Source organism: Hyperoodon ampullatus, assembly GCF_949752795.1.
Source record: "Hyperoodon ampullatus genome assembly, chromosome: 4".
In the NCBI taxonomy this organism is placed as follows: Eukaryota; Metazoa; Chordata; class Mammalia; order Artiodactyla; family Ziphiidae; genus Hyperoodon; species Hyperoodon ampullatus.
Window position 1 is genome coordinate 150,176,715 of NC_136917.1, and position 23,977 is coordinate 150,200,691.

The 23,977-nt window shown below is 38.2% G+C and overlaps 1 protein-coding gene across 1 annotated transcript in view; it reads right to left on the bottom strand.

Annotated features, from left to right (window-relative positions):
• Positions 1–248: 248 nt before the first annotated feature.
• The window catches only part of LOC307052239 (cadherin-6), a gene marked incomplete at its 3' end in the record, with an annotated part of 57,573 nt that continues 33,844 nt past the window's right edge, over positions 249–23,977 (bottom strand). Inside the window, exons 3-11 of the mRNA XM_079703070.1 lie at positions 22,358–22,477; positions 19,871–20,038; positions 17,521–17,708; positions 15,263–15,516; positions 10,227–10,363; positions 7,561–7,682; positions 6,381–6,498; positions 5,996–6,247; positions 249–739 (exon numbers count right to left, since the gene is read on the bottom strand). Coding sequence (XP_079559196.1) covers positions 249–739; positions 5,996–6,247; positions 6,381–6,498; positions 7,561–7,682; positions 10,227–10,363; positions 15,263–15,516; positions 17,521–17,708; positions 19,871–20,038; positions 22,358–22,477 — 1,850 coding nt within the window. The remainder of the gene's footprint in view (positions 740–5,995; positions 6,248–6,380; positions 6,499–7,560; positions 7,683–10,226; positions 10,364–15,262; positions 15,517–17,520; positions 17,709–19,870; positions 20,039–22,357; positions 22,478–23,977) is intronic.

The window sequence follows — 23,977 nt, forward strand, 5'->3', positions numbered from 1 at the left end:
TCCTCCAGCACGGTGCCTGTTGGGCTGACATGGTTAACTGAATGCACTAAAAAATAAACATTTGCCTCTCAGAAGCTCATAAAAGTGTACTAGAAAAAAAGTCTCTAACATTGGATCCGAACGGACTGCAGCCATTGACTTTTGGAACGGGTAGAACAGAGAACCCTTCACGGAGAGGTGGATAAATAGAAAGAAATAGCCACTTCACATGTTTCAGTGTCGTACTGGAAAATGAAAAAGGCAACATATTAGGAGTCCTTGTCACTGTCCACCCCTCCGTACATATCTGCGAGCTTTTTGAACCGAGGCCCCCAGTCACTAAGGTAATCGTAGTCCTGGTCTCCATCCGTGGTCACCGACTCCAGCGAGCTCAGGGAATTGGCCACCGAACCAGTACCCTCGTAGGCGAAGGTGGCCAAGGAGTCGTAGGGCGGGGCAGTGGGGTCCGTGTCATTTTCCTTTAACCTTTGGTTAATGAAATCTCGGACGTCGGTGTTATCACAAGCTGCTGGAGTCCGTCGGGGTAGAAAAAGGGCTTCGGGCACAATGTCCCTGCGTAATTTGCTGTCCTCTATGGCTTCGGGATTCCTCAGGGTGCCGATATCAAAGGCCTGGGTGTCCTCCTCTCCCCCACCTTCGTCGTTGTAACTGACAATGTTGTCTCTGATGTCCTCTTTGGAAATGATCAAAGGTTCTTTTTTCCGCTGTCGCCTGAGAGCTGCAAACAACACCACTGTCACTGGAAGCAGAAACAAAACAGCGAGGGAAGGGAAAGTTAATTTGCCGACCAATTAACGTCAGGAAGAAACACTGCTCCAAAGCGAAGTTTTCAAAGTTTTCGAGGAAACTACTCGAGACTCAACTTTTGCTTCCTTAAGGTTGCACGTGCCTCCACGCATGATCAAACCACGACCCTCTCCCGCCCCCAAATCGAGTAACTATTTGAAAGAAAGTTAGGATTTAAGTAGTGGATAAAACACCTTCATGTTTTGTCAGTAGTTCCTTGTTGCTTTAAAATGGCAGACTAGTTTCAAGTTAAGGAAAAGAATAATAATAATAAAAAAGAGCTCAGACACAGTGAGAGTACTGCAATAAGAGTGAAAATTATGCTGAGCACCTGAAATGCTCTGAAACTGTTTATAAGCACAAGGCTGGCACCTTCGGGGATGTGTTGAAGGGTTTGCATAACTCCATTTCTAAAATAACTTTTGCACTGATACCTTCTTTTTTTTTCCTGAGAAAACTATAAAGTTAGTTTAAAACCCAAAGTAGAGATGTGGATGTTTGGATACCTTTCTTACATATAAGTACAGGTAATACCTGCAGAGACCCAGATACAATTCAGAAAGCCATTTTGGACTTCAAGATCAGCTTGAAGCGGGCAGGTAATAGTGCACATGCCAGATTATCTGTGTTTAGGCTAAACAAAATAAACACATTTAAGTGGGAACTTAAAAAATCTCTCAGAGTTTCATGTTCTGTAAGTTTGTTGACCGGAATGTTTGTTCTTTTGATTTTTCCTAATTCGGATTAGAGGCAAAGCAAGAACTGTGTTTAAATAGTTCCTGGTGTTTCTTCATAGCTGGTTGGGTAGAAAACAGCTGGCTACTGTAAAGAGACACATCCACGAATGAACACATGGATGAGAAAGTGAAAACATACTGACAGCTTAGAGAGGAAACTGCCATCCAGGGCAGAAAATGCATTGTTAACCTGGGGTTGTCCATGGGAGATTAGTACCAGTAACTTCTCTTTACTCTCATCCATAACATGGTCCAGTTTTTATGAGCCATGCAAATTGAATTATCACAATAAGAATTACAGAATAATGGGTTTTGGTGGATGAGTATATCTATCTCTATATTAATGGATATAGGCACACCCAGCTGTCTATATATTTAACATTTCAGATGTTAATAGTGTTACTAATTGGTGATCTATCGAGATAGTTCTATGTGCCAAGCACTGTGCTAAGTGCTTTACATACCGAATCGAATTTAATTATCATAATAGTCTTACAAAGTAGGTACCGTCATTATAACTCCATTTTACATAAGAGGAAATTGAGGTTTAGAGATGTCTCTTGTACAAACAATTGAAATCTAGGTCAGTCAGACTAAAAAGCCTGTACTCTTAATTACCCTGCTTTGAAGCATGTTTGGATTGCAGACTATTTCTAAAGGATATGCAATTTTGCTGTTTTCAAGCATGCGGTTGTGTAACGGTAGACATTCTCTTTTGCTGCCAGAGTATCCTGATGCCTCATTTATCCCTTTCATTCAGGGTATTTATTTATTTGTTCATTCAATAAGTATATATTTAGTGCCAACTCTGTGCCAGGTATAGTTCTAAGCATTATCAATGAAAACAAAGAGATCAAGAACCTGTCTGAAAAAGGGAGGCAGGAGTGGTGGTGGGGGGTGGCGGATAGAGACAGAAAAAAACAGTGTATGTAATAAATAAGGAAATTATTATAAGGTGATAAGTGCAATGGAAACAGGTAGAGCAGAGTAGGGAGGGTGGGAAGGACTTCCGTGTACGTCTGAGGGGCTGTATATATTTTCTGGGGGGAGACTGCATCATTGAGGAAGTAACATCTGAGCAAAGAGACGAGGAGTTATCCAAGGAACTGTCTGGAGAAGAGGGCAGAGCTAGGAGGAAGGCCACGGGGTGGGGCTGTGCCTGCAGCGTGTGAGGTGTCGGGGAGACGAGCGGAGTAGGAAGGGCCATGTCAAGTGGGGCTGTGGGTGTTTTGTACGCCTTCACTTTACCCGGGGGGTCCAGGTGGGTGGAAAATTGCATGGCTTTGGGTGGAGGGATGCTCTTAATCTACCTTTTATGCTGGTTTCCAGTGTGATGCGGATTTGCAAAACAGAGGGTTGTAAGTAAGGACAGCCTTTGGGATAGAGAATAGAATCAAGTTAACTGTCGCTCAAAGAAATAAATTCTGATGGACACAGGTTCATTCCAACACTTAAGGCGAGATAGCAGGCATTTATCACTTCCTGATTTTTCCCCAGCTTAAGGTGCCTATATCTTGTCTTTTACTCCTGTGCACACCTGAAAGTGCAATTGTCTAGAAGACAGAGGGCGCATTCAGTAATTTAAAGGCATTTGTGCACTGCCTAATTCTCCTACTGTTACAAGTGCCTATATCTTTTCCTATTGGCCCAATGCATATCTGAATAGAATTTCTTGAGGGTGTAACTGTCTAAAAGGAAGATCTTTTTCAAAGCTAACTTTTTTTTTTTTTTTTTTTTGCGGTAGGCGGGCCTCTCACTGTTGTGGCCTCTCCCCTTGCGGAGCACAGGCTCCGGAGCACAGGCTCAGTGGCCATGGCTCACGGGCCCAGCCGCTCCGCGGCATGTGGGATCTTCCCAGACAGGGGCACGAACCCGTGTCCCCTGCATCGGCAGGCGGACTCTCAACCACTGCGCCACCAGGGAAGCCCCAAAGCTAACTTTTATAAACCGAAAATGTGAGTTCTAAGCACATGGAACAAAAACACTCTGAGAAAGTAAAATGCTGTCTTCTCTGTAACTGAGCCTTTCCCTTTTCTCTACCGCCTTGAGACCAGAGGACAGCAGTGAGATATTCGGGGCCAGGGTGCTTGGACAAATTTGTGTTCAAATCCCATCATAAAACTGGAAGGTAGCAAGGCATCTGAGATCAGCAGATCTAGGTTCACTTAAACGATCCGACCTTTCTAATTCAGTTTCCTTCTCTGTAAAAGGGAAGCAATAACACAGTGCCCAGTGTGCAAGTTATTATGCCAACTCTAAAGCACCAAAGAAGCACGAGATGTAGTAGTTGTTTTTAACTGTTGCTTTATTGACAAAAACAACAGATGCCACATGATCCACTTTCTTGATGGCAGATTTCCTCCTATATCAATGTGGCTTTCCTTCTCTTACCAACTCTCAGGTTTGCTGCCACTTTCTTCAATGGTCTCATTTTTAGTTCGAGCTCTCTTTCAGCCTGAAAGTTACACTGCATTCTATAAGTTCATGGAGAAAATAGAGTACAGTGTGGAAGCACCAGGGGTTGGCAGGGTAAGGACCTGCGTTTGGAACTTAGCTCTACCACCTGTTAGCTGTGTAACTTGGCTTCACACCCTGGGGCCTCAGTTTTCATATGTAAGATGCAGGTAAATATAGACTAGATGGTTCTGAGGATTCAGTGAGAAAGATATTTGTAAAGCGTATTGCCCAGTGTCTAGCCCATGCTGTGAGCCTAGTAAAGATTAGATCCCATTTTTCTCCTTTTTAATTAGGTACAGTATTCCAAAGAGACTAGACAAGATGTGGGAAACACTGAGGCAAATTAGAAGTAATGAGGAGACAGTGAAGTCACTGGAGGGAAAAGATGAAAAGAGAGGACATAGGGAGCTGGTTAGAAGGAAACTAAGGGGAAGGACAAAGTGGGTAGATGATGAGGGAAAGGAAGCATGACCTCTATGAGGCGAAGGCTGGCTCTTCCTCCATAGACCACGAGTCCATGGAATTCTACCTGAGTACTGCATGCCAGTCTAGCCCTTCTAAAAATAACTTTTTTTTTTTTTTTTTAATGCGCTATGCGGGCCTCTCACTGTTGTGGCCTCTCCCGTTGCGGAGCACAGGCTCCGGATGCGCAGGCTCAGCGGCCATGGCTCACGGGCCCAGCCGCTCCGTGGCATGTGGGATCCTTCCGGACCGGGGCACGAACCCGTGTTCCCTGCATCGGCAGGCGGACTCTCAACCACTGCGCTACCAGGGAAGCCCATATAACCTCTTTTTTAATCAAAAAGAATATTCATATCTTTCTCTTGGAAAACAATTTTTACAGACTCACACCATTGGAACACCGATTTGTCTTTGCATACTGTCAGTTTTTATTTACCCTCATATCTTAAAATACTTGCCCCAAACCTTAGCTGACAAAGAGAATCACAGTTCTTTAGCCGAGTTTCAAGACTCTGTTATAATTAGCAGAGTTGATCTGGAACGTGAAACTCTTGAACAGAGATCCCTAGGCTTTCTCTTCTTGGAGAAATGGAGGTTTTCCTTTCCTCTTTTCGAAGTCACTATATTGTCATTTTTTAAAAAGGAGTTTTTCTCCTTCTGGGCAATCCAGGTTTACTCTGGCTTACTTTTTCCCCCCATGGTGTAGGCAAGCTCCTCAAATCTTAACTTTTTTTTTTTGAAGGGCTGCATTAGCTAACGTTTGATTTCTTAGTTCACAACAGTCAAGGGACTTTGGAGCATTTTGAGCTCAACTTGTGCACTTAATTAGTTGGTTGGGGGTAAAAATTTCCTTTGAATCACCATTAGATCTTGATTTTCACTATTCATTCATTTCTTTTAGGTCAAAGATTTATTTCCTTAGTCACAAAGTTATTTATTATTGAGAGTCTGAGAAATAATAGGCATCGTGTATGTGGCAATAAGAGAGCAATACTAAGAAGGTAGTTATTTAAGTGGGTGGATCCAAATAAGTTTTCTGAGTTAAAGAAAATTTCACCACTATTTATTCTCCTGTATGAGAAAAAAAAAAAGTCATCACATTTCTCTTTCCACTTTCCCATTGATCTTTAAAATTTACCTTTGTAGAAATGGCCTTCATCACATACCCCATGTCCAATGACTTTTGTTCTTTGAAAATTTAACATTTGTCAGGTTAAATATTAAACAACAAATGAAATGGAAAGGGCATATTTATATTGCCCTCAAATCCCCCTGTGATTCATTCCCATTCTGACAGAAAAGAGATTCTTTTGGTGGAATGACTCCCTGGGTAGGGAAAGACATGGGCAAGTTTCACAGCTGTTCATTCTCCAAAGCCATTTTCAAGCAAAAACTAGTTCATGGGTGAACAACATAAGATTCTCAGCACATAACTCTACTCACCTAGATCAGGCTGTATGCCTTAATGGGGGAGGCGGATAAATCTAGAGAGCCACAGTAACAGTGTGTGCCCCTCAGCATGGGGAGATAGGATGCAGGGAGAAGCAGTTTACCTAGTAGGGTCACGATGCACAGCAGGATGGCAACCAAAGCCCCCGTGCTCAGTCCCGTGGGGTGGACGAGGGCCTCCGCATGGCAGGACTGCATGTTCCCTTGGTGGTCACATGCACAGACCCGGACAGTCACTGTCCCAGTGCTGCTTTGGACTGGGTAGTCATTGTCTGATATGACCACAGGCAGGAGGTAGGTGCTCATCTCGTGTCTATTATAGCCATTTTTCCGAGTTAAGATTCCCGCTGTGTTGTCTGGAACCAGAAAGCAAAGTGGTGAATGGAAGTGGAAACCATGTTATATATTGGATCAATTGTGATGGGAGTAGACAGATAATAGATGCAGATATAGATATATAGACAGACAAGGCAACTTGGGCTCATTTACCTTTGTTGTCTTGAATGGTAAAGTTTGAGCCACTGGCTGCTTCTGGGGCCAAAGAGAATGAGAATTGGTGCCCACTGTAAGGGTCGTCCTTGTCAATGGCTCGTAGGGTCTGAATCAACTAAAATTGAAACCATAAAGCTGCCATCAAGTTTTGCTAACTCAAAAGTGTTTCTTACAGTTTTGCAGTAAATGGCTTGATCAAATGATTTCTAATTTTACTTTTAAAATGATAGCCTCTAGAAAATTTACAATGAATCCACTGTATGCAAAGAACTAATAGGCCGGAAATAGAGCCAGGGACAATACTTTGTTGTGGAGCTGTCCTGTGCACTGTAGCATTTTTAGCAGCAAGCCTGGTCTCCTCCTTTCAAACCAGCAGTACCCTCTTCCTTGTGACAAAATCAGAAATGTCCCCAGACATTGCCAAATGTCCCCTGGGGGGCAATATCACCTGGGTTGAGAAACATGGCCCTAGAGTGATACCAAGCTATAAAATATCACAATGATCTATGACAATATTGCAACTTAAGTAAATGGAGGCACTCTTTGGACAGCCTGCTTAGAAATGCAATCTTGGCATATACACAAGCCATCAACCTGCAAAAAAAGCTAGTTTGAATATAAAACACACAACTTCAGCTTCTCATTTTAACATGCATTTTAACAGTGCAATTCTATTTTGACAAACTGTAACATAGTTTTTATTTCACTGGCAGAAAAGACTGATTTCAGGTGGGGACAAATGTGTAAAACAGTAAAACATTCATGAATTTGTACTGCTTGTACAGATGGGCAATGTAAGTAAGTGAAACTATGAATTATAGGCAATTGTAAAATATGTTCTAGCTTTTACTTTCCAGTATATATGGTAATTAAAAGTATCTGCTCACCAATAAAGATTTTTCCAATAAAGCTGTGACTAATCTATTTTATATCAAAACTTAAGACTGATTTGGGATCAGCATCAGTCTTTGACACTGATGAACTTCCTGTTCTTAAAAACTGTTTGTTCTCTTAATGCAAGTTAAACATTCATCCTCGTTCTTATTTATAGTAATAATTTTGTTGGCATTTATTTCATGGATAATTCAAAACTTGCCCTCAGCTTTGTGTATCATCTGAATTATTAGAAGATCTAAATTAATCTGAGTTAATTAATTTAGTTTCTTATGAAACTCACCTGATCTGCTTTTGCTTTTTCACAGACAAAGGTTTCATAGAATTCAGCAAATTCTGGAGGGTTGTCATTGACATCTAGAACTTTAATATACAGCGGTACTCGGCTGCTTTGCTTTGGATTATCTGCAAAATGCCAAAAAGAAAGGAAGAGGCATTTATATGCTGATGGCCAGTTCCCTTTAGATGATGGTTACTCACTCCTTTCTCATTCATACATAGATTCTCCAAGGCTCCTGTGAGTACCACAGTGCATTATGTATCATCATAGTCACAAAAAAGTAGAATTAGATTGTTTGGTACTTCTGGAGTTGGATACACCTGATGGAAATATCTAGGAGACAAAGCTGCTTCTATTGGTACAGTGCAACTGTATAACAAACCCCAGAGTAACACAAAATAAAGAAAAGCTCTCCAGGAAAGGAATTTTAGAAGCATATTTTAAAGGAAGCCAAGGAAGTAGGCAGATGGGAAAAATGTGGGCAGAAGGAAAAAGGATGGGATAATAATGATTGTTAATGGTCTTAGTTTTTTAGTTTGAGAGCTAGACATTGTGCTGAGCACTTTGTTATATTTTATTTAATCCTTATAAACTTCTGAGATAAATATAATTATTGCCCCCATACTATAGATGAGGAAACACATCATATTATAGATGAGACACAGAGAAGTTAGGTAACTTGTCCATATTCACAGAGATAGTAAAGACTGGAGCCTAGACTCAAACTTGGGTCTGTCTGACTCCAAAGCCTAAGCTGTTCATCTAGGATAATGATAGAGCAGAATCAGTGTTTGAAGACCTGAGATAAGTGAAGTGTTTTGGCTGTCATCTCTGATAATCTCCTGGGTAGTATGGAAGGCAGATTCCTGTTCAAAGAATCAGGAGCTGGAATCTCTTACCTCAGGTCTCTTCACTCACTTCACTCATGTCTGTTTGTTCGTTCACTTCATAAATATTTAATGAGCATCTAATATCTAACTAGTGCCAGCCACTATTTGGGGTGCTGGGATACATGGGGAACATAACAAAGATCCTGCTTCCTGGAGCATTGTTCTTATGGGGGTAGGCAAACTGTAAACACATAAATATATAATGTGCCAGATGGCAAATGCTATGGAGAAATTAAACAGGTAAAAGGGACTGGAGAGAGATGAAGGTGCTGCTTTTTATGGGATGACCAGGATTGGCTTCTCTGATGAGATGCCATTTGCATAGAGATATGAATGAAGAGAAGGATTAAGCCATGTGAATATTTCCGGCTCTTGAGGTAGAGGAAATGGCAAGTGCAATGGCCCTGGAGTGGGAGAGAGTTGGTTTAATACAAGCTCTTGGCTCTTGGCATCAAAGGTAGTTAAGAAGTTTGGACAGTAAAATTCTTAGGTTCCTTTGCATCTAAAATTTTGCTCACATTATTCTTCCCAAGTTAGAGCTGCAGAAGATGAAGTTTTAAAAGATCTTTATCACCAGTACTTTCAAAGATATCATAGAAACATTAAACCTTAAAAACAGAAATTTTTAGGTACAAAGTTTAAAATACACATGAGATGACTACTTCAGTAAAAAATAAAATTTCATGATGTTATAAAAAATGATCTTTTCAGTGGGAAATAATTTTGTAATTTTAAAGCTTTAAGTATTCTGTCATTGGTATCCACAATAGTCCACATAAATTCTGAAAATCAAATTCCTACCTAACAAATTTATAATGAGGAGTTCTTATCACTATCAGAAAGAAATGCTTCATTTTGTCCACGTTGGTTGTTATTCTATTCAATATCTTTCAGTCACTTCAAATCTCATGAGTTATGTTGACAAAGAATATTACTGTATTATACCATTTGATATGGAGTATTTCACACTAGATACCCCACTGAGCTAAAAATGTTTGAACTTTTAAAATCAAAAACAAAAACTAAAAAATGAGCTATAATTTAGAAGCCTGTTTTCAAACATTTAAATGTTATTTTAAAGATCCTTTTTCTTTCATCTACTTAGGTCTATACATTGTGTTTACATTATACAGTTTTCACTGTATATAACCATTTTATTTGAGGTATTCCTTTGGCCCTATTTTTCTCTGCCTTAAATTTCATGGGGACTGCCATAAAATTCATTCTAAACATTGTGCTGATTAGTATTGGTGATTAGTATTAGTCACTTTGGTGTACCATGAAAAAGTTACAATTTATATCTCTTAATTCTGTAACAATTTTGAAATAGACATTCTACAGAAAGCTAAAGGATGACTATCCAAAATATTTCTAAACAATGCCTACATTTTAGAATATACTTGATCTCCACCCCCTCCTCCCAGCCACACACACACAACGTCTGTGAGCCCATTTCTTTTAGCTACTTCTGTAATGTTCTGATTTATAAGCTTTTTGGAATCAAATCCAACATGTACCAATTCAACCCAGGTTGACAGATGCATTCCTGTTTTATTGTTCCCAAACTGCAGAACTTCCACAGTTGCTTCTGTATTTAGGAACGAACCAACATGTGTCTAGAAGAAACATTAGTGCAAATCATTGCAGAGCTCTTTCCCTCAATAAGTATCGAGTGGGATCATCAATACATGGTGACGAGTTTCAGCCACATTTCACTAGCCCTTGTGGAGATGCTCTCTCTGTCAGTCAGGGACAGCAGTGGTAAAAGGGTGGACTTACTGATCTCTGTTGCTATTACTGTAATGTTGTGCCACAGCAATGTTTCTCGGTCAAGAAGTTTCGATGTAAAAATTGAACCATTTCCAGAATCAATGTTGAATATTCTGTCCATATCTGTGTGTCGATCAACAGAATACCTGATAATGCAGAGCAGAATTTAGAAAGGTTTTCTTTGATTTGCTATTCTCACATCCTAAAACTATTCCCAGAAAATCCGTTACATGAATTTTTTTCTACCTGTAGCACGTATTTGAATATCGGTAACTTAATATTAAGCAAAATATTCTGATAAATTATTTCTTTACAATTGAGGTCTTAATAGTACACCCACTAGACAAGTTGCATGATTTTGAGTATCATTACTAAAGTTTCATTTTTAAGAAATGTAATTTAGATCAAGTTTATATAGTAATTGTTACATTTTAACTTAAATTTTTAGACATTTGGTTAGGACTTTAATGTGTGTGTGTGTGTGTGTGTGTGTGTGTGTGTGCATAAGTACGGTTATTGGCTACTGTTCTGTTATCCATTTTATTTAAAAAATTGTTATGTTGAAAAAGCAAAAGATGGTTAATGTGGCTGAGGTTAGTGAATCTGGAGAGGGAAATAGCAGATGAGCTTGCGGAGAGATCCACAGTCGGGACTGTAGAAGGATGGGCTGGTTGTGGGGAGGAGTTGGAGTTTATTTGAACTTGATGTGGATCTTCCAATGGATTTTAAGCAGAGGAGTGTCACCATCTAACTCATGCTTAACAAAGATCACTGGCTGAATTTGGAGAATGGTTGGACAGTGCTGTCACAAATGATAGGAGTGAAGAACAGGATTTGGGGAAGATCATAAGTTCCAGTTTTGATATGTTGAGGCTGAGGTGCCTGAGGAAAGTTCAGGAAGCTCAAGATAAACATCCAGACTGACAATCTAGATTTCCTATTCAACACTCTAGGAAGAGAATGGGGAAAAATGCAAAGAATGGAGTTGCTTAAAGGATGAACGGGAGAATGGAGACCCACAGGGACTAGAACAGTGCCCAGAGTAGAGTAGGAATTCGATAAATCTTTAAAAAGGAGAGTTTGGAGAATTCAAAGAAAACCAAGAGGTGCTTTAGAAACCCGAACAGGACAAAGTCTTCAATGCTGAAACTGATGAAAGACTAGTAGATTTTGAGAAATGTTATCTTCTTTATAAATTTATTACTAGTGTCTGGAATAGTCATATGTAAGGGAAAAATATGTATACACCCTGTTTTATGGGGGGTGCATTAAAGAGAAAACTCAGAAGAAAGTTGATATGCGAAGGCCATTATGAACAAAAAATTGCCTATTTTAGCTGAATTCTCAAAATGAACATCATGATAGGAGATTTTAAAATGTCAACTCAGTAGAAATATATTTTAAATAAATGTCCTACCTAATCATACACATGTGGAAGTATTATGAATGCTTTTTTAAAAAACTCTTGTTACTAACTTGCAAATAGTGTACCATGTTCCAAGATTCTATTTCAATTAATTATTTTGTTTTAAAGTACTACTAGTGAATTATAATAAACAATGTTATCTGAATAAAATCTATTTTTGTCATCTAGCAGGTGTCTAAAAAATATATATTCCATTATTGTAGGCTATTTAAACTTGATTTTAAAGAGAATTAATGAAGTTCACAATGGATTCATATATGTCAAGATGGAATTTTAGCTTCAGTTTACATAAATCTAGTGTTTTATTATCAAAAGGGTTGAAACAGATGAAATAGCTACTGTTTTGCCATTTATGTCATGAATCAACATTCATTAAGAGTTTAGCCGATTGCATTGAACTTGCTTGATCACCTTTCTTCATTTCTGAGAATGATAAATATTTATAGGACATAATTACCAAAAAGGAAATCTCAGTATTCATAGCCTCTGTAAGGAATTTAATAATTTTCTACAAATATATTTTTTTCTTTCATGAAAAATGTCAAGTTTAAGACATGATGCTTATTGCCTTTATAAGCTGTTAACAATTATACACAGCACTAATCTTTTCTTGCTCTTTGCCTCTTTTCTTCCTGCTATAGTTTTAAGTTTTACAAGTAATCGTATTTCCCAATCAAGCCTTGAAATAAAGGGTAAGGGGTGAGGAATTTTTACTTGAAGGTGGCTTTTGATTTTAAAGGGAGAGGACTGTTTAGGAAATACCATAATTGTATATTATTTTCTTTCCTTAATTGGGGATTTAAAAATTAATAGAAAACCTAAAATGTCTACATTGTTTAGGAAAGATATCTCATTTGAGGCACACAAGGCCTCCTTTGTTTGTTGTTTTCCTTTCCAAAGTAATTTCTACTTATATCCAGAAATTTACTGTTCAGTCACATTAATAACTGATAAGGAAAAATGTAACCAATCTCATCATGATTATAGCAGATCATTCTGCTAGGTACCTCGTTTTTTCCCCTAGAACTTTACTGTATTCTGTGATTCAATAATTTGTCTTCTCGTGTATCCTGAAGAGAGATTTGTGGGTCAGGAAAAGAAAATGTGTTTGCATGTAAATTTTTCATAATAAGTATTCAGAGTGACATTTTATAAGACTTCCATGGAAATCAAGGACATTTGTGATATGAAGTTGTTGGAAGAAAATTATTTTATGTGATTAAAGAATTAAAGATTTGTGCTTACATAATGATAAAGCATTGTTTGGGGGAAGAATTCTCCAGTATTAATTGTGCACCTAGCATTGTGTCTAGCACTTACTTGTGCAATATTTATGTCTTGCATAACTGAAAACTATGTGTGGTTGTAATTTCCGAATATAAGAATCAGTTTATCCTATAAAAAAACCCACTGGAATATGCATCTATATACCAATATATCTATGTGCATTTTTATCCTTAAAGCTATATCTATATATGAAATCCATATGTACCAAGGGAAGGCTGGCAGAAAAAACTTTAAAATTAGCTGACAGCCAACCTAACCTGACAAGCTAACTACTTCCTGTAATAAAACATAAAATAAATGCAATGGGTAAAAGTGGTATTTGGTATAAAAAGTAAAACAGACATAAAAATGAAGCCTACATTCCCAGAAGACATTATCTCTTTCAATTAAAAGCATGTTGACTGATCAAAGAGGTAACCGAAGCTCATATTTATAAACTTCCAGCATTAGCACTTTTAAATTGGTCTTGATGTTGACCTGCTAAGATTTTTGTCTTATGCAGTAGAACGAACTCTGCACATTGGAAAAGTACTTAAGATTATTTGTGTTGTAGGGGCAGAGGCCGTCATTCATTTTCCTTATTAATAATGTTAAATGTATACGGAGGAACACTTGACCCATGGGGCTCTCATGTGGCTGCTTTGGGTTGCCCATCATCCAATTTAAGGAGTCTACAAGTATTCCAGTAGAATGATAAGACAACAGAGTCTGTTTTCCCAAAGATTTAAAATTAGTCCCTGAAAATAAGCCAGGCATTTTTGAGTCTTAGATGTGGGACTTGCCATGAGGTTTCATTTGAACTCAATGGCTAAAAAGTTGAACTCAAGGGCTCAATGGCTAAAAAGTTGGAAAACGACTGCCTTAGAGCCTCAAACTCTTTCATCTGCAATAATACTCTTCATGCAGCAGCCAATGTGGTCCTCTTAGAGAGTAGCTTTGGATTACTTAACTTTTCTACCCAAAGCTCTCCAGCGGCTTCCTACCTCAATCAGAATAAAATGCAGTGGTTACCAGCGCCTACAAACCCCAGTAGGCCCTGCTTCACTCACCACCTACCAAACCTCCCTGTCACCTCATACCATGCCACTCCCCGCCTGCGTCCCTCTTTCAGCTGCGGAGGCCTCTACTCCTACCTGCCAAGCAAGCTCTGATAGCAGACCTTACCCTTGCTTTCCCCTCTTGTTGGCATGTTCCTCCCCCAGAGAGCAGTGTGGTTCATCCCTTCATTTCATTCAAATCTTTATTCAGATGATTTCCAACAAGGCCAAGCCTGACCACACTATCTAAAATAGCACCCCAGATACCCTTTGTTTTCTATACTCTGTCTTATTTTACTGCTTACACTTTAGTTTCACCTGACATAGCATATATTTATCATTTGCTTATTTCTGTCTTCCCCAATTAGAATGTAAGCTCCATGAGATCAGGACTTGGTACTGTTCTCTGTCATATCTCTAGTGCCTAGAACATGCCTGGCACATGGCAAGTGCCCTGATCAGAATAGATCTGTAGACTCACTGGTACAGCTTCTCAGTCTGCTTACTTTCTTCATGAGGAATAATTTACACAATAATATTCTGGTTTAGCACTTTTCTCATCTAGTCAACTAAGCTACTGGTAAAGGCTCAAAGTTGTTGACTCCAGTGCTTTCATGATAAGAGTCTAGAATACTTAAGCAGTGGTGGTCTCAAAGGGCAATGAGGCTTTCTTACAACATGATTTACAACAAAGGTGTAAGGAAAGTACAGGGAAAATAGAGCTTGCTTACATAGTATATATTTGGATTCAGCTCTATTAATTTAATTTCCCCAGGATTTCACAGATGTATATCATGAAACAGTGCTTGTTTTTATCCATGTCTGCAACAGAAAAAAATTATGCATCCAAATGGAGCATAACTCTGCCTGTAAGTGTTACATGGTGGGTTCTTCCACGCTTGAAAAACTGACTTTCAAGCATAGCGCCTTGTTTGTTAAAAATGCTTTCTCCATTCCACACCAATCTCTGACAAATCTAAGACCTAATTAAAAAAAAAAATCCCAGACCATTCAGCTGCATTACCTTTTACCACTTCCATGTAAGCAGTAACCTCCTTATAGCTCATTTTATGTTTTTTTACCCCAAATTTTAAGTTTTTTAGGTTTACATCATTGCTAAAATAATATTTTATGTTGAGCAAGGAGAGCAGAGTTAGTAAAGGTACTTTAAAGTAGTTTTTCAGGAAGACAAAACTAATTGGAAAAACGGGATTCCTCTTTTCCAACTTACAAGTGAATATTTGAATATAAATCAACAAACTTATGGAAGAGACATGTCACAGAAGTGTGCTTACTTGACAGGATTCCGGGCAGCATCTGGATCTTGGGCTGTGACTGAGCCTATTGTCGTATTTATCTGAGCATCTTCTCTTATTTGTAGGATGTAGGCCAGTTTGCTGAAGACAGGGGGCTCGTCTACATCTTCCACCATAATTTTAACTGTGGCTGAATCTTTGAATGGACCCAGGTAGAGAAAGCGGGGTTCAACGTGAGGGTTGGAGGCTTCCACTTTGAGCGTGTACACTTTCTTCTTTTCAAAGTCCAAGAGCTTGCGGGGGGTGTGGGGAAGAAGAAGTGACATATTTAAAGCAGCCAAGACACAGAAAGCCAAGGTATGAGCCATTTTTAGTGCAAATCACTGATAAATGAAAGTGATCATATTGCTTTGAGACATCACTACACAGCGTGATTTTGGGTAAAGACACTGGAGTTCAGATACCACACAATCCTGATGGAAGTGTGGGCTGAAATCACACACCAGGGGTGCAAGTTATGATGGGCAGGAAAGGGAACCTAGAAGCAGGAGGGAACCTAGAATAGGCCCCCTTTAAAAAAATCCTTATATTTGAGGGAGCCTCGCCAGGGGCAGGTTGGCAAATATGTAGTAGATCCTTCTGTGTCAGATGTTGTCACATTTGGCTGTAACTGAACAGCTAATGAGTGCTTAAAATTTGCCAAGGGACTTCCCTGGCGGTCCAGTGGTTAAGACTCTGTGCTTCCATTTCAGGGGGTGTGGGTTCGATCCCTGGTCGGGGAACTAAGATCCCACATGCTGCGTGGTACGGCCAAAAAGAATTTTTTTTTTTAATTTAAAAAAACTGCCAATATCTGAGCCCCACCCTGGACCATTAAACCAAAATATCTGGGGTGGGGATGGCAATCTATACTTTTAAACACCTCCCCTAGTGATTCTACTGTGCAGCCAGGATGGAGAACCACTGGTCTGCAGCATGATTCCCTGTTCTTCATTCAGATAAAATAGATTAAAAATGGGTTTTTTTTGGCATGAGTTGATAAAATATTCCAAGTGATATCCTGATAAGGGCGTCCGGCTAATTACTTGCCAAAGAAAGTAATGATCATTGTTGTCAGAGGTCTTTAGGAGAAGTATCTCTGCTTCTGGAGACATAGTGAACCCAAATGCTTGTTGCTGACTTTTAGTTTTAGATGATAATATGACAAGGCTCACGAGAAACACAATTAATCAAGACGTTAGTGAATGTGATTTAGTCGGCTAGGCAAAATTTCAGTTTGAATATGATAAGGCACCAAGAATATTAAAAAGGTTAATGCACACTAATGGGCTTCCTAATTATATTATAGTATAAAACATTGATCTGAATGTCACTTAAACATGTTTTATTGTGTTTCCAGATATTAAGGCATGTAATCCAAAGCTTAAAAGGAAAATTTTTCTTCTTATTTACATCTACTTATGCTTATATTTACCAGCAAATACAACAATATGCAACAGGAGAGAGAAAATATTACACCATACATGATAAAAGTGAAATCTTTAAAAAAAAGTAACCAAAACGAATATTATTTTTAGCTTTGAAGCACACAGTTTATTGGTTTTTAATTTTTGCCATATTTTAGTATACTGCTCCGTGGTACCAAACAATTCTGGGGGTTAAATAGTGAATAAGTACTAGGGGAAAATAGGAATTTAGAATATAAAAATTTTATTATTGTGTTCCAAAAAAGTAGCTAAAGAGCTTGCAGGAAATTTTGTTACTTTATTTTTGTGGTCTTTATATATCCTCTCTAATTCAAACCATCTTTATCACTGCTTGTATTATTCTCTTCCTTCAAAGCATGTAATGGAGTTTGTAGTTATACATGTTTCTTTGTTTATTTGCTTTCTTGTCCACGGGAGCAGTTCCCTGAGAGGAGAGACCATCCTGTTGAATGTACTATTGCACCTCCAGCATCTAGAACAGTGTCTGGAACTGTTTTTAAATTTATTCTTCACTTACATTATTTATTTCATGTATTTTTTGTATATCATTTGTTTATATTGTTTATTTACTTAGGAAGTTTTTAATAAAAATTTATTGAAAGTATGGAATTAATGAATGTATAAGATTATTGAGGACCCCTGAAAGCCAACCAAAGAACTCTCAATGTAATTAGACTAGGTCTTAAAAAGCAAATTAATAAAATAAGACTTGAGAGGAACGTTCATGTGAGATGTAATTGCCCCCAGTTACTTGGGGACCAGAGAAAAGTAAATGCCTTCATTTGTGTGGTATTTTAAAAAATGCATTACCTTTTTGACAGTTATAATCCCTTCCTGGGTTTCCTGATCGGTGATGACATCAAACATGTCCAGCCCCTCTCCCTCTGTGATGCTGTACTCAATTTCAGCATTTTCTCCCAGGTCGGCATCACTGGCTTTGATTCTGCCAATTGGTGTACCCGGCGGAGATGATTCAGGGGTTTTAAATTGGTATGTACCTATTAATCACCAGACAGAAATAAGTCAAACACAGACTAATTACACTCCATCATACTAAAAACAAAACCCATTCTCTAGCAGTTCGTTCAGACGTTACCATGGATGCAGGCAGATTTGTGCTTTCCTTAAAATAATTAATGGTGCCCTAGTCTCCTTAACGTTTTTCCTTTCATGATTGTTAAGAATATTCCTTCTATTTCATGATCTGTCTCGTGGCAAAGGGAAAACACTTTTCTTGTCCTGTAAGTAGGCTTCCAAGTTTATGGTGTGATTGTGAGAAAGTCTGAACTGTGAAAGGAGGGCACAGAAGGTCGTGAAGACCCCTGTTAATGTAATCTAGCAGAAAGAATAAAAAAGAATTTAACCTGAACTGTGACTTTAAGCCAATTACTAGGTGTTCTTTAAAAGAGCTCTTTCTGTCATTGCTAATAATAACTGAAGGTGAAAACAAATTATAGCACTTCCAGAATGTATCCAAGTAGAGATTCCTTCACTCCTACATGAAGCTGGTCTAGTTGCAGTTAGGGATATAGATAGATACATTGAGAAAAAAGCTCTTAATTTTTTTTAATTTTGACTAATTTCTTCCTTTAAATTTTACTGGTGTTTTTTCTTTGCATAGATTTCTCCCATTCTTGTATTTATATTACTAATTAAAAAACTAGACGTACACTTTTCTCATGTTGGAAAGTTCGTTGAAGGAGAGTACATGTGAGTTTCAATTAGATCTGTCAGGCCAGCATGTGCTTAGGGACAGACATATAGTAAAAACAAAACTTATTCTATTCTCACCCATTACATTTTGCCAACTATTTACACAAATTGCTTTGGAAAAAAAATTTAGACTATGACACTGCTAAAATATAGTCCTTCAACAATATTTAATCCACTAAGTATTGATTGAGCTCATCCTTGGTAAAATGATAAAACATGCCAAGTTTTTCTCTAGTGTATTCCACTTCCCTTTCGGTGCCTCCAGCCCCTTTCTATATTCTCGGGTCCCTTGCCTCGGGACATTACGCAGTAATGATCACAGTCTATTTATTCAAGAAGAGAGCACAGAGGGGGAAGGTCCCGTGGTATGGGTAATCCTTCTGTTATCCTTCCCCAAGACATCCCCATATGGAAAAGGAGGTTTCTGGGAAAAGTGCTGGTGATCCTGATACTTTCATTTCAGGCTTCTGTGGGGGATGTTTTAGCGTTCATAAAACCTTTCTTCTCCCCGTTAAATCAGAAATTAGTTAGCTATTCTGTTTTTGCATTTAACTAACTGTGACTAAAATACTTGAAAAAAGTAAACAAGATAAAACTATTTCCTGTTGATCTGTGTGTATCTCCATTATAAAAGAAGCCCTTATTAGCTGACCAGCTTTACAAAAGGGCCACGCTTGAGTAAGTGGGTTTTCTACTTAATGATGGCAGCTATTTTCTCCTGGAAGACAGGATTCAGGTAGTTTTCTTAGGAAATCATAGTCAGAAAGGAATTTTGATCCTGGAAGAAAAATGACATTAAAACCAGAACCTACTTGAGGTCTGTAAGTGAAAGGGTCAAGTGTACTGCTTGAGACAGAGTGGGCATTTATGAATGCTGGTTTCTCCTTTACCTTCCTTCTTACCTAATCATGACCGTTAAAGATTTTAGAGATGACTTTTGGTATCTCAATTAACCATAATGTAGAAAACTATTTATGATTACAAATGGATTAAGTACATAGTTATTTCCACAGTTGTATTTTTAGAAACAGTAAAATGATAAATCCTCCCCTTGCAAAGCCTCGTGATGACTTAAGGGAGATTATATGCCTGATTAAATTCACAAAATATAAAGTCAAACTTTTCCTAACCAATAGCAGCACGCTTGTATACATATGTTCTGCACAAGCATATTTATGCCTGTGGTAGTCTTATTAATAAGGAAAAATAAAACAATGATGTTGCTTTTATAATAACAGCCATATCAGACTATCACTCAGCTAATTACCAATAAATGTTCACATCTACTGAGCATCAGTGTTGTCAACTCATTTTAATAAATGTGCCAGTTCTTACTAAGTTCACTAACTTTGGCAATTAATAATAATAATGGGAAATAAATATCATTCTTAAAGTTACAGTTTTACAAAAGTGCACTGAAGACACCCATTCAATCAAATGTTCCTACTCTGGGGAAAGCGGGGAGGGTTGTCATTGACGTCCGTCAGCGTGATGTTCACTGTGGTGGTCCCAGACAATCCCCCCATCTGTCCACCCATATCCTTGGCTTGAATCACCACTTGGTACTGCTCCCTGTTTTCACGATCCATGTTGAGCAAGGCTGTCTTGATGATACCTATGGATATGAAGTTCAGAAATGGAAAGGGATATATTAAAAATACTTTACAAAATCATTTATTTATGCAAACAAACATAGATTGTCACCCACCATATGCATAACACTATGCAGATGTCGTGGGTGACCATAAAGATGATTGATGATAGGTAGCCTTTGTACTGAAGGAAATTTTTTTTTGTTTTTTTTTAATTTTATTTATTTATTTATTTATTTTGGGCTGTGTTGGGTCTTCGTTTCTGTGCTAGGGCTTTCTCTAGTTGTGGCAAGCAGGGGCCACTCTTCGTTGCGGTGTGCAGGCCTCTCACTATTGGGGCCTCTCTTGTTGCGGAGCACAGGCTCCAGACACGCAGGCTCAGTAGTTGTGGCTCACGGGCCCAGTTGCTCCATGGCATGTGGGATCTTCCCAGACCAGGGCTCGAACCCGTGTCCCCTGCACTAGCAGGCAGATTCTCAACCACTGCGCCACCAGGGAAGCCCTGTACTGAAGGAAATTAAACCCACATAGGGGAGGTAGATACATAGATACATTGAAAAAAACATACACCTATAATGCAAGGAGAATGAAAACAAGTACAAGTCACATCCTGCAATAGTGCAGACTGTAAGTGGTATAAGATGACACAGCAAAATATAACTTGGCATGTGGCACAGTGCTATACTACTATAGCTGCTTGATGAAGGACAGTAGGTGCATTATGAGGAAATTAATAAAGTCATATATACTTGAACTGACTCCTGAGTTTCACATTGCTGAATTAACTAATTCCTCATCAAATATACCCACCATAATGAATGTTCTGAGGATCTTCTAAACCACAAAACTGTGGTCTTATAAAAACACAACATCAGTTGTCTCATAATGGTCATCTTGTATGATCCTAGAGAATTTCTTCCCTAAAGCTGATGTGAACTTCAATTCAAAAGGTCCCAACAGTGAGCAACATTCTTCAGTTAGGTAAAATTTATCTCTATTGTTAGGTAGTTACAAAATAATTAGTTTAAAGAACTTCTAAAAGTTTGTCTAATTTCTATGTAAGGCGTATGCTTAAATGAGCAGCATTCTTTCAAAAATCACTGGAGAAGGCTTTATAACCTTCTCAGGTGGCACATTCCAGTGCTTAATGACTAGTGAAGCTGAAAAGATCTTTTTTTATTTTTAACAAGAATACCTCAGACAATAGGTGGGAATGAATACCTCAATTTCATTCCTGCAGTGCTGGCTTCAGTGAAAGCGAAGCTGCTTTCTGTTCTCCAGATAATAGTACTTCTCTATTTAAACACAGGAGGTCACCTTAGCCTTCTGTCCTTTAAGTTGAATAATTCTAATTTTTCATCCTCATTGTTTTTAAACTCAGCATTTTCTTTTTCCTTGGGATTCTTTCTAAGTTCATTGCACCTCTTATATCGATTTCCAACTGGATGTAGTAACCTAGAAAGGTTTTGATTTCTACTAACAACAATGGATGCTTAAAAATCGTATAAAAGGAACTCTACTCCTACTATGACAGCAAAAATATGTGTAGAATTTACTATACAATACAAGTGATATTTATTTAAAAAAACAGTTCATCATAAGATAGTATGCTACTTTGTGGAGATAGTGCAGAAAAATGAGATGTTGAAAAATGATTCCATTAAGGCAATCCATTTTGTTTTTTAGGGCAGTAGCAGTTAGGATAAGCTAGACAACGTGACAACAAAAGTAAAATTTCAGTGGTTTAACAGAGCTGTAGTGCTCTGTGCAGGCCAGTAAGAAGCTCTGCTCGTGAAAACCCTTAGACATTCAGGCTGGAGATCCACTCAATACTGGTTTCCATCCACGATCACTGTGGCAAGAGGAAGGGAACATGGTGGATTGTGCACCAGGTCTAAAAGTTTCGCTTGGAAATGACTCGTATCACTGCTACATTTTATTGGCCCAAATAAATCACATGGCTACATATAGCTTCCCAGCAGGGTAGAGAGATGCAATCCTACTAAATAACTAGAAAAAGAAGAATCAGAATATGTATAAACAGCCCTACTGGCTATCAGAAGGGGTTGGCCTTTTAGCTTCATCTCAAACTGGAAAAGACAATAAAACAATGTGTAATTTTTCCGAATCTCCTCTGAATAAACATGGTGGATGAAAGATGTCAGATTTCTTGCTTAAAATGATCTGGATGTCATATTTACAAGTGTATCACTGGTGTTTGGGAGATGAATCTAAGAAAATTCAATCACACTGATTGTTTTTATTAAAAAATATGCTAGCTCAGTTGAGCATGTCAATTAAAATTAAAGATTGTAAAAAGAAGATACAAAAGGAATTCTAACCTGTTTCTGATTCAACTGAAAAATAGGGCTGCCCCTGTAGGATGCTATAGACAATTTTAGCACTGTTTCCGTACGTTGGATCATCAGCATCAGTTGCAGTGACTTGGACAACAAATGTGCCTGTAATGACAGAAACATGAATTGAAAATAAATTAAGGGTTAATGATGGGTCCTTGATACCCACACATAAGGAAAAAGCACAATCTTACTTCTACAGAAAACTATCATGGCAAGGGAGTGAAGAACTACAGTGGGATGCTAGGCTAAAAAGCCTTGGATTTCTCTGAAGGAATGTGATCAACATTAATAAATATTGTAAGGATTAAATTAAAGGGAAGCACGGGAATGATCATGACTTTGGGTGTAACTGATTCCAACCCATCTCCAAGGGTGAGATTTGATTGGATTCTTGCTACAGCAATTCTTTCAAGTTATCTAGGCCTAAATCTATTGGCATCTTGCACTATTTTTTCTACAAGGATTAGTGTAGGTATTGTTTAATCAGGGGGCCATTCGTGATTTTGCTGGAAATTTGCTCTGTCATAGGTGCTTTTACTCCTGGACTATAACATGCTGATGTGGAGCCTGCAAATGCAGTAGCTATTTTGTGATCTTAGCAATGACAGCCTGAGGACAAAGCTGAATAGGACAGAAAATTACAGAGAAATATCTAGAACACAAATCAAACTATGTTCAAAGTCCACTTTACTTTTGGACTTAAGTAATGTGACCAATAAATACTTCCATTGTTTAAAGTAATTTGAATTGCGTTTTCTGTTACTTACAAATAAAAGCATCCTAAGTGATAAATCTATCTGATAATTCTAAGAGGTTGAAAGACCTTGAACCTTATGAGAAGTAGTTTTGGATTAAATAAAGAATTAATTGGAATAGCAGAGGATACACATCCAGAATTTATAATCCCAAAAGATGATTATAATTAAATGCACAAAGAAGGCTATGTTGTTTTAGATTGGCATTCTTATCTTAGAGGCCACAGTTAATAATAACCTTCAAAGTATCCCTAAACCCCAAGAAATTCCATGCAAATTTTTATGTGTATGCCTACATGTATATTACAATGAGGAGAAGTTCCATAGACTTTACTTGATTCTCAGAGGGGTCTGTGACTTCCAAAAAGGGTAAGACCCTCTGATTAAGATCATTTTATGGCTGACTTTTGGTATTCATATTAGACAAAGAGTAAGCATACTGCTAGAATTCTCCTGTCCATCAACAGGGCAGGGAAGTCACATTTAGGGAATATTAGAATTTTTACATTGCTTTTGTAATATCTAACCAGTTCCATTTATTGAACAAATATACTGTACTGTGTTAGGGTTGGATGCTCTGGATGTAGCATGTTGATGCATGAGATAGAGCACCCATCCTTGTAATTTGACAAAGTATGTAGGGAAAATGAGAGCATGTGATTTTAAAGCGAGGAGTAGTAGAAGTCAACAAACACCTATATTCTTATTTGACATCAATACAAAATTTGATTGCTTTTAGAATATGGTTATCTGGATATTTTGAGTGCCTATTAGCTGTCAGATGTGGTACTGGGGGCTCTGCACTTGTTTTCTCCTTTCATTCTTATGATAAGGATTAGGAGTTGAT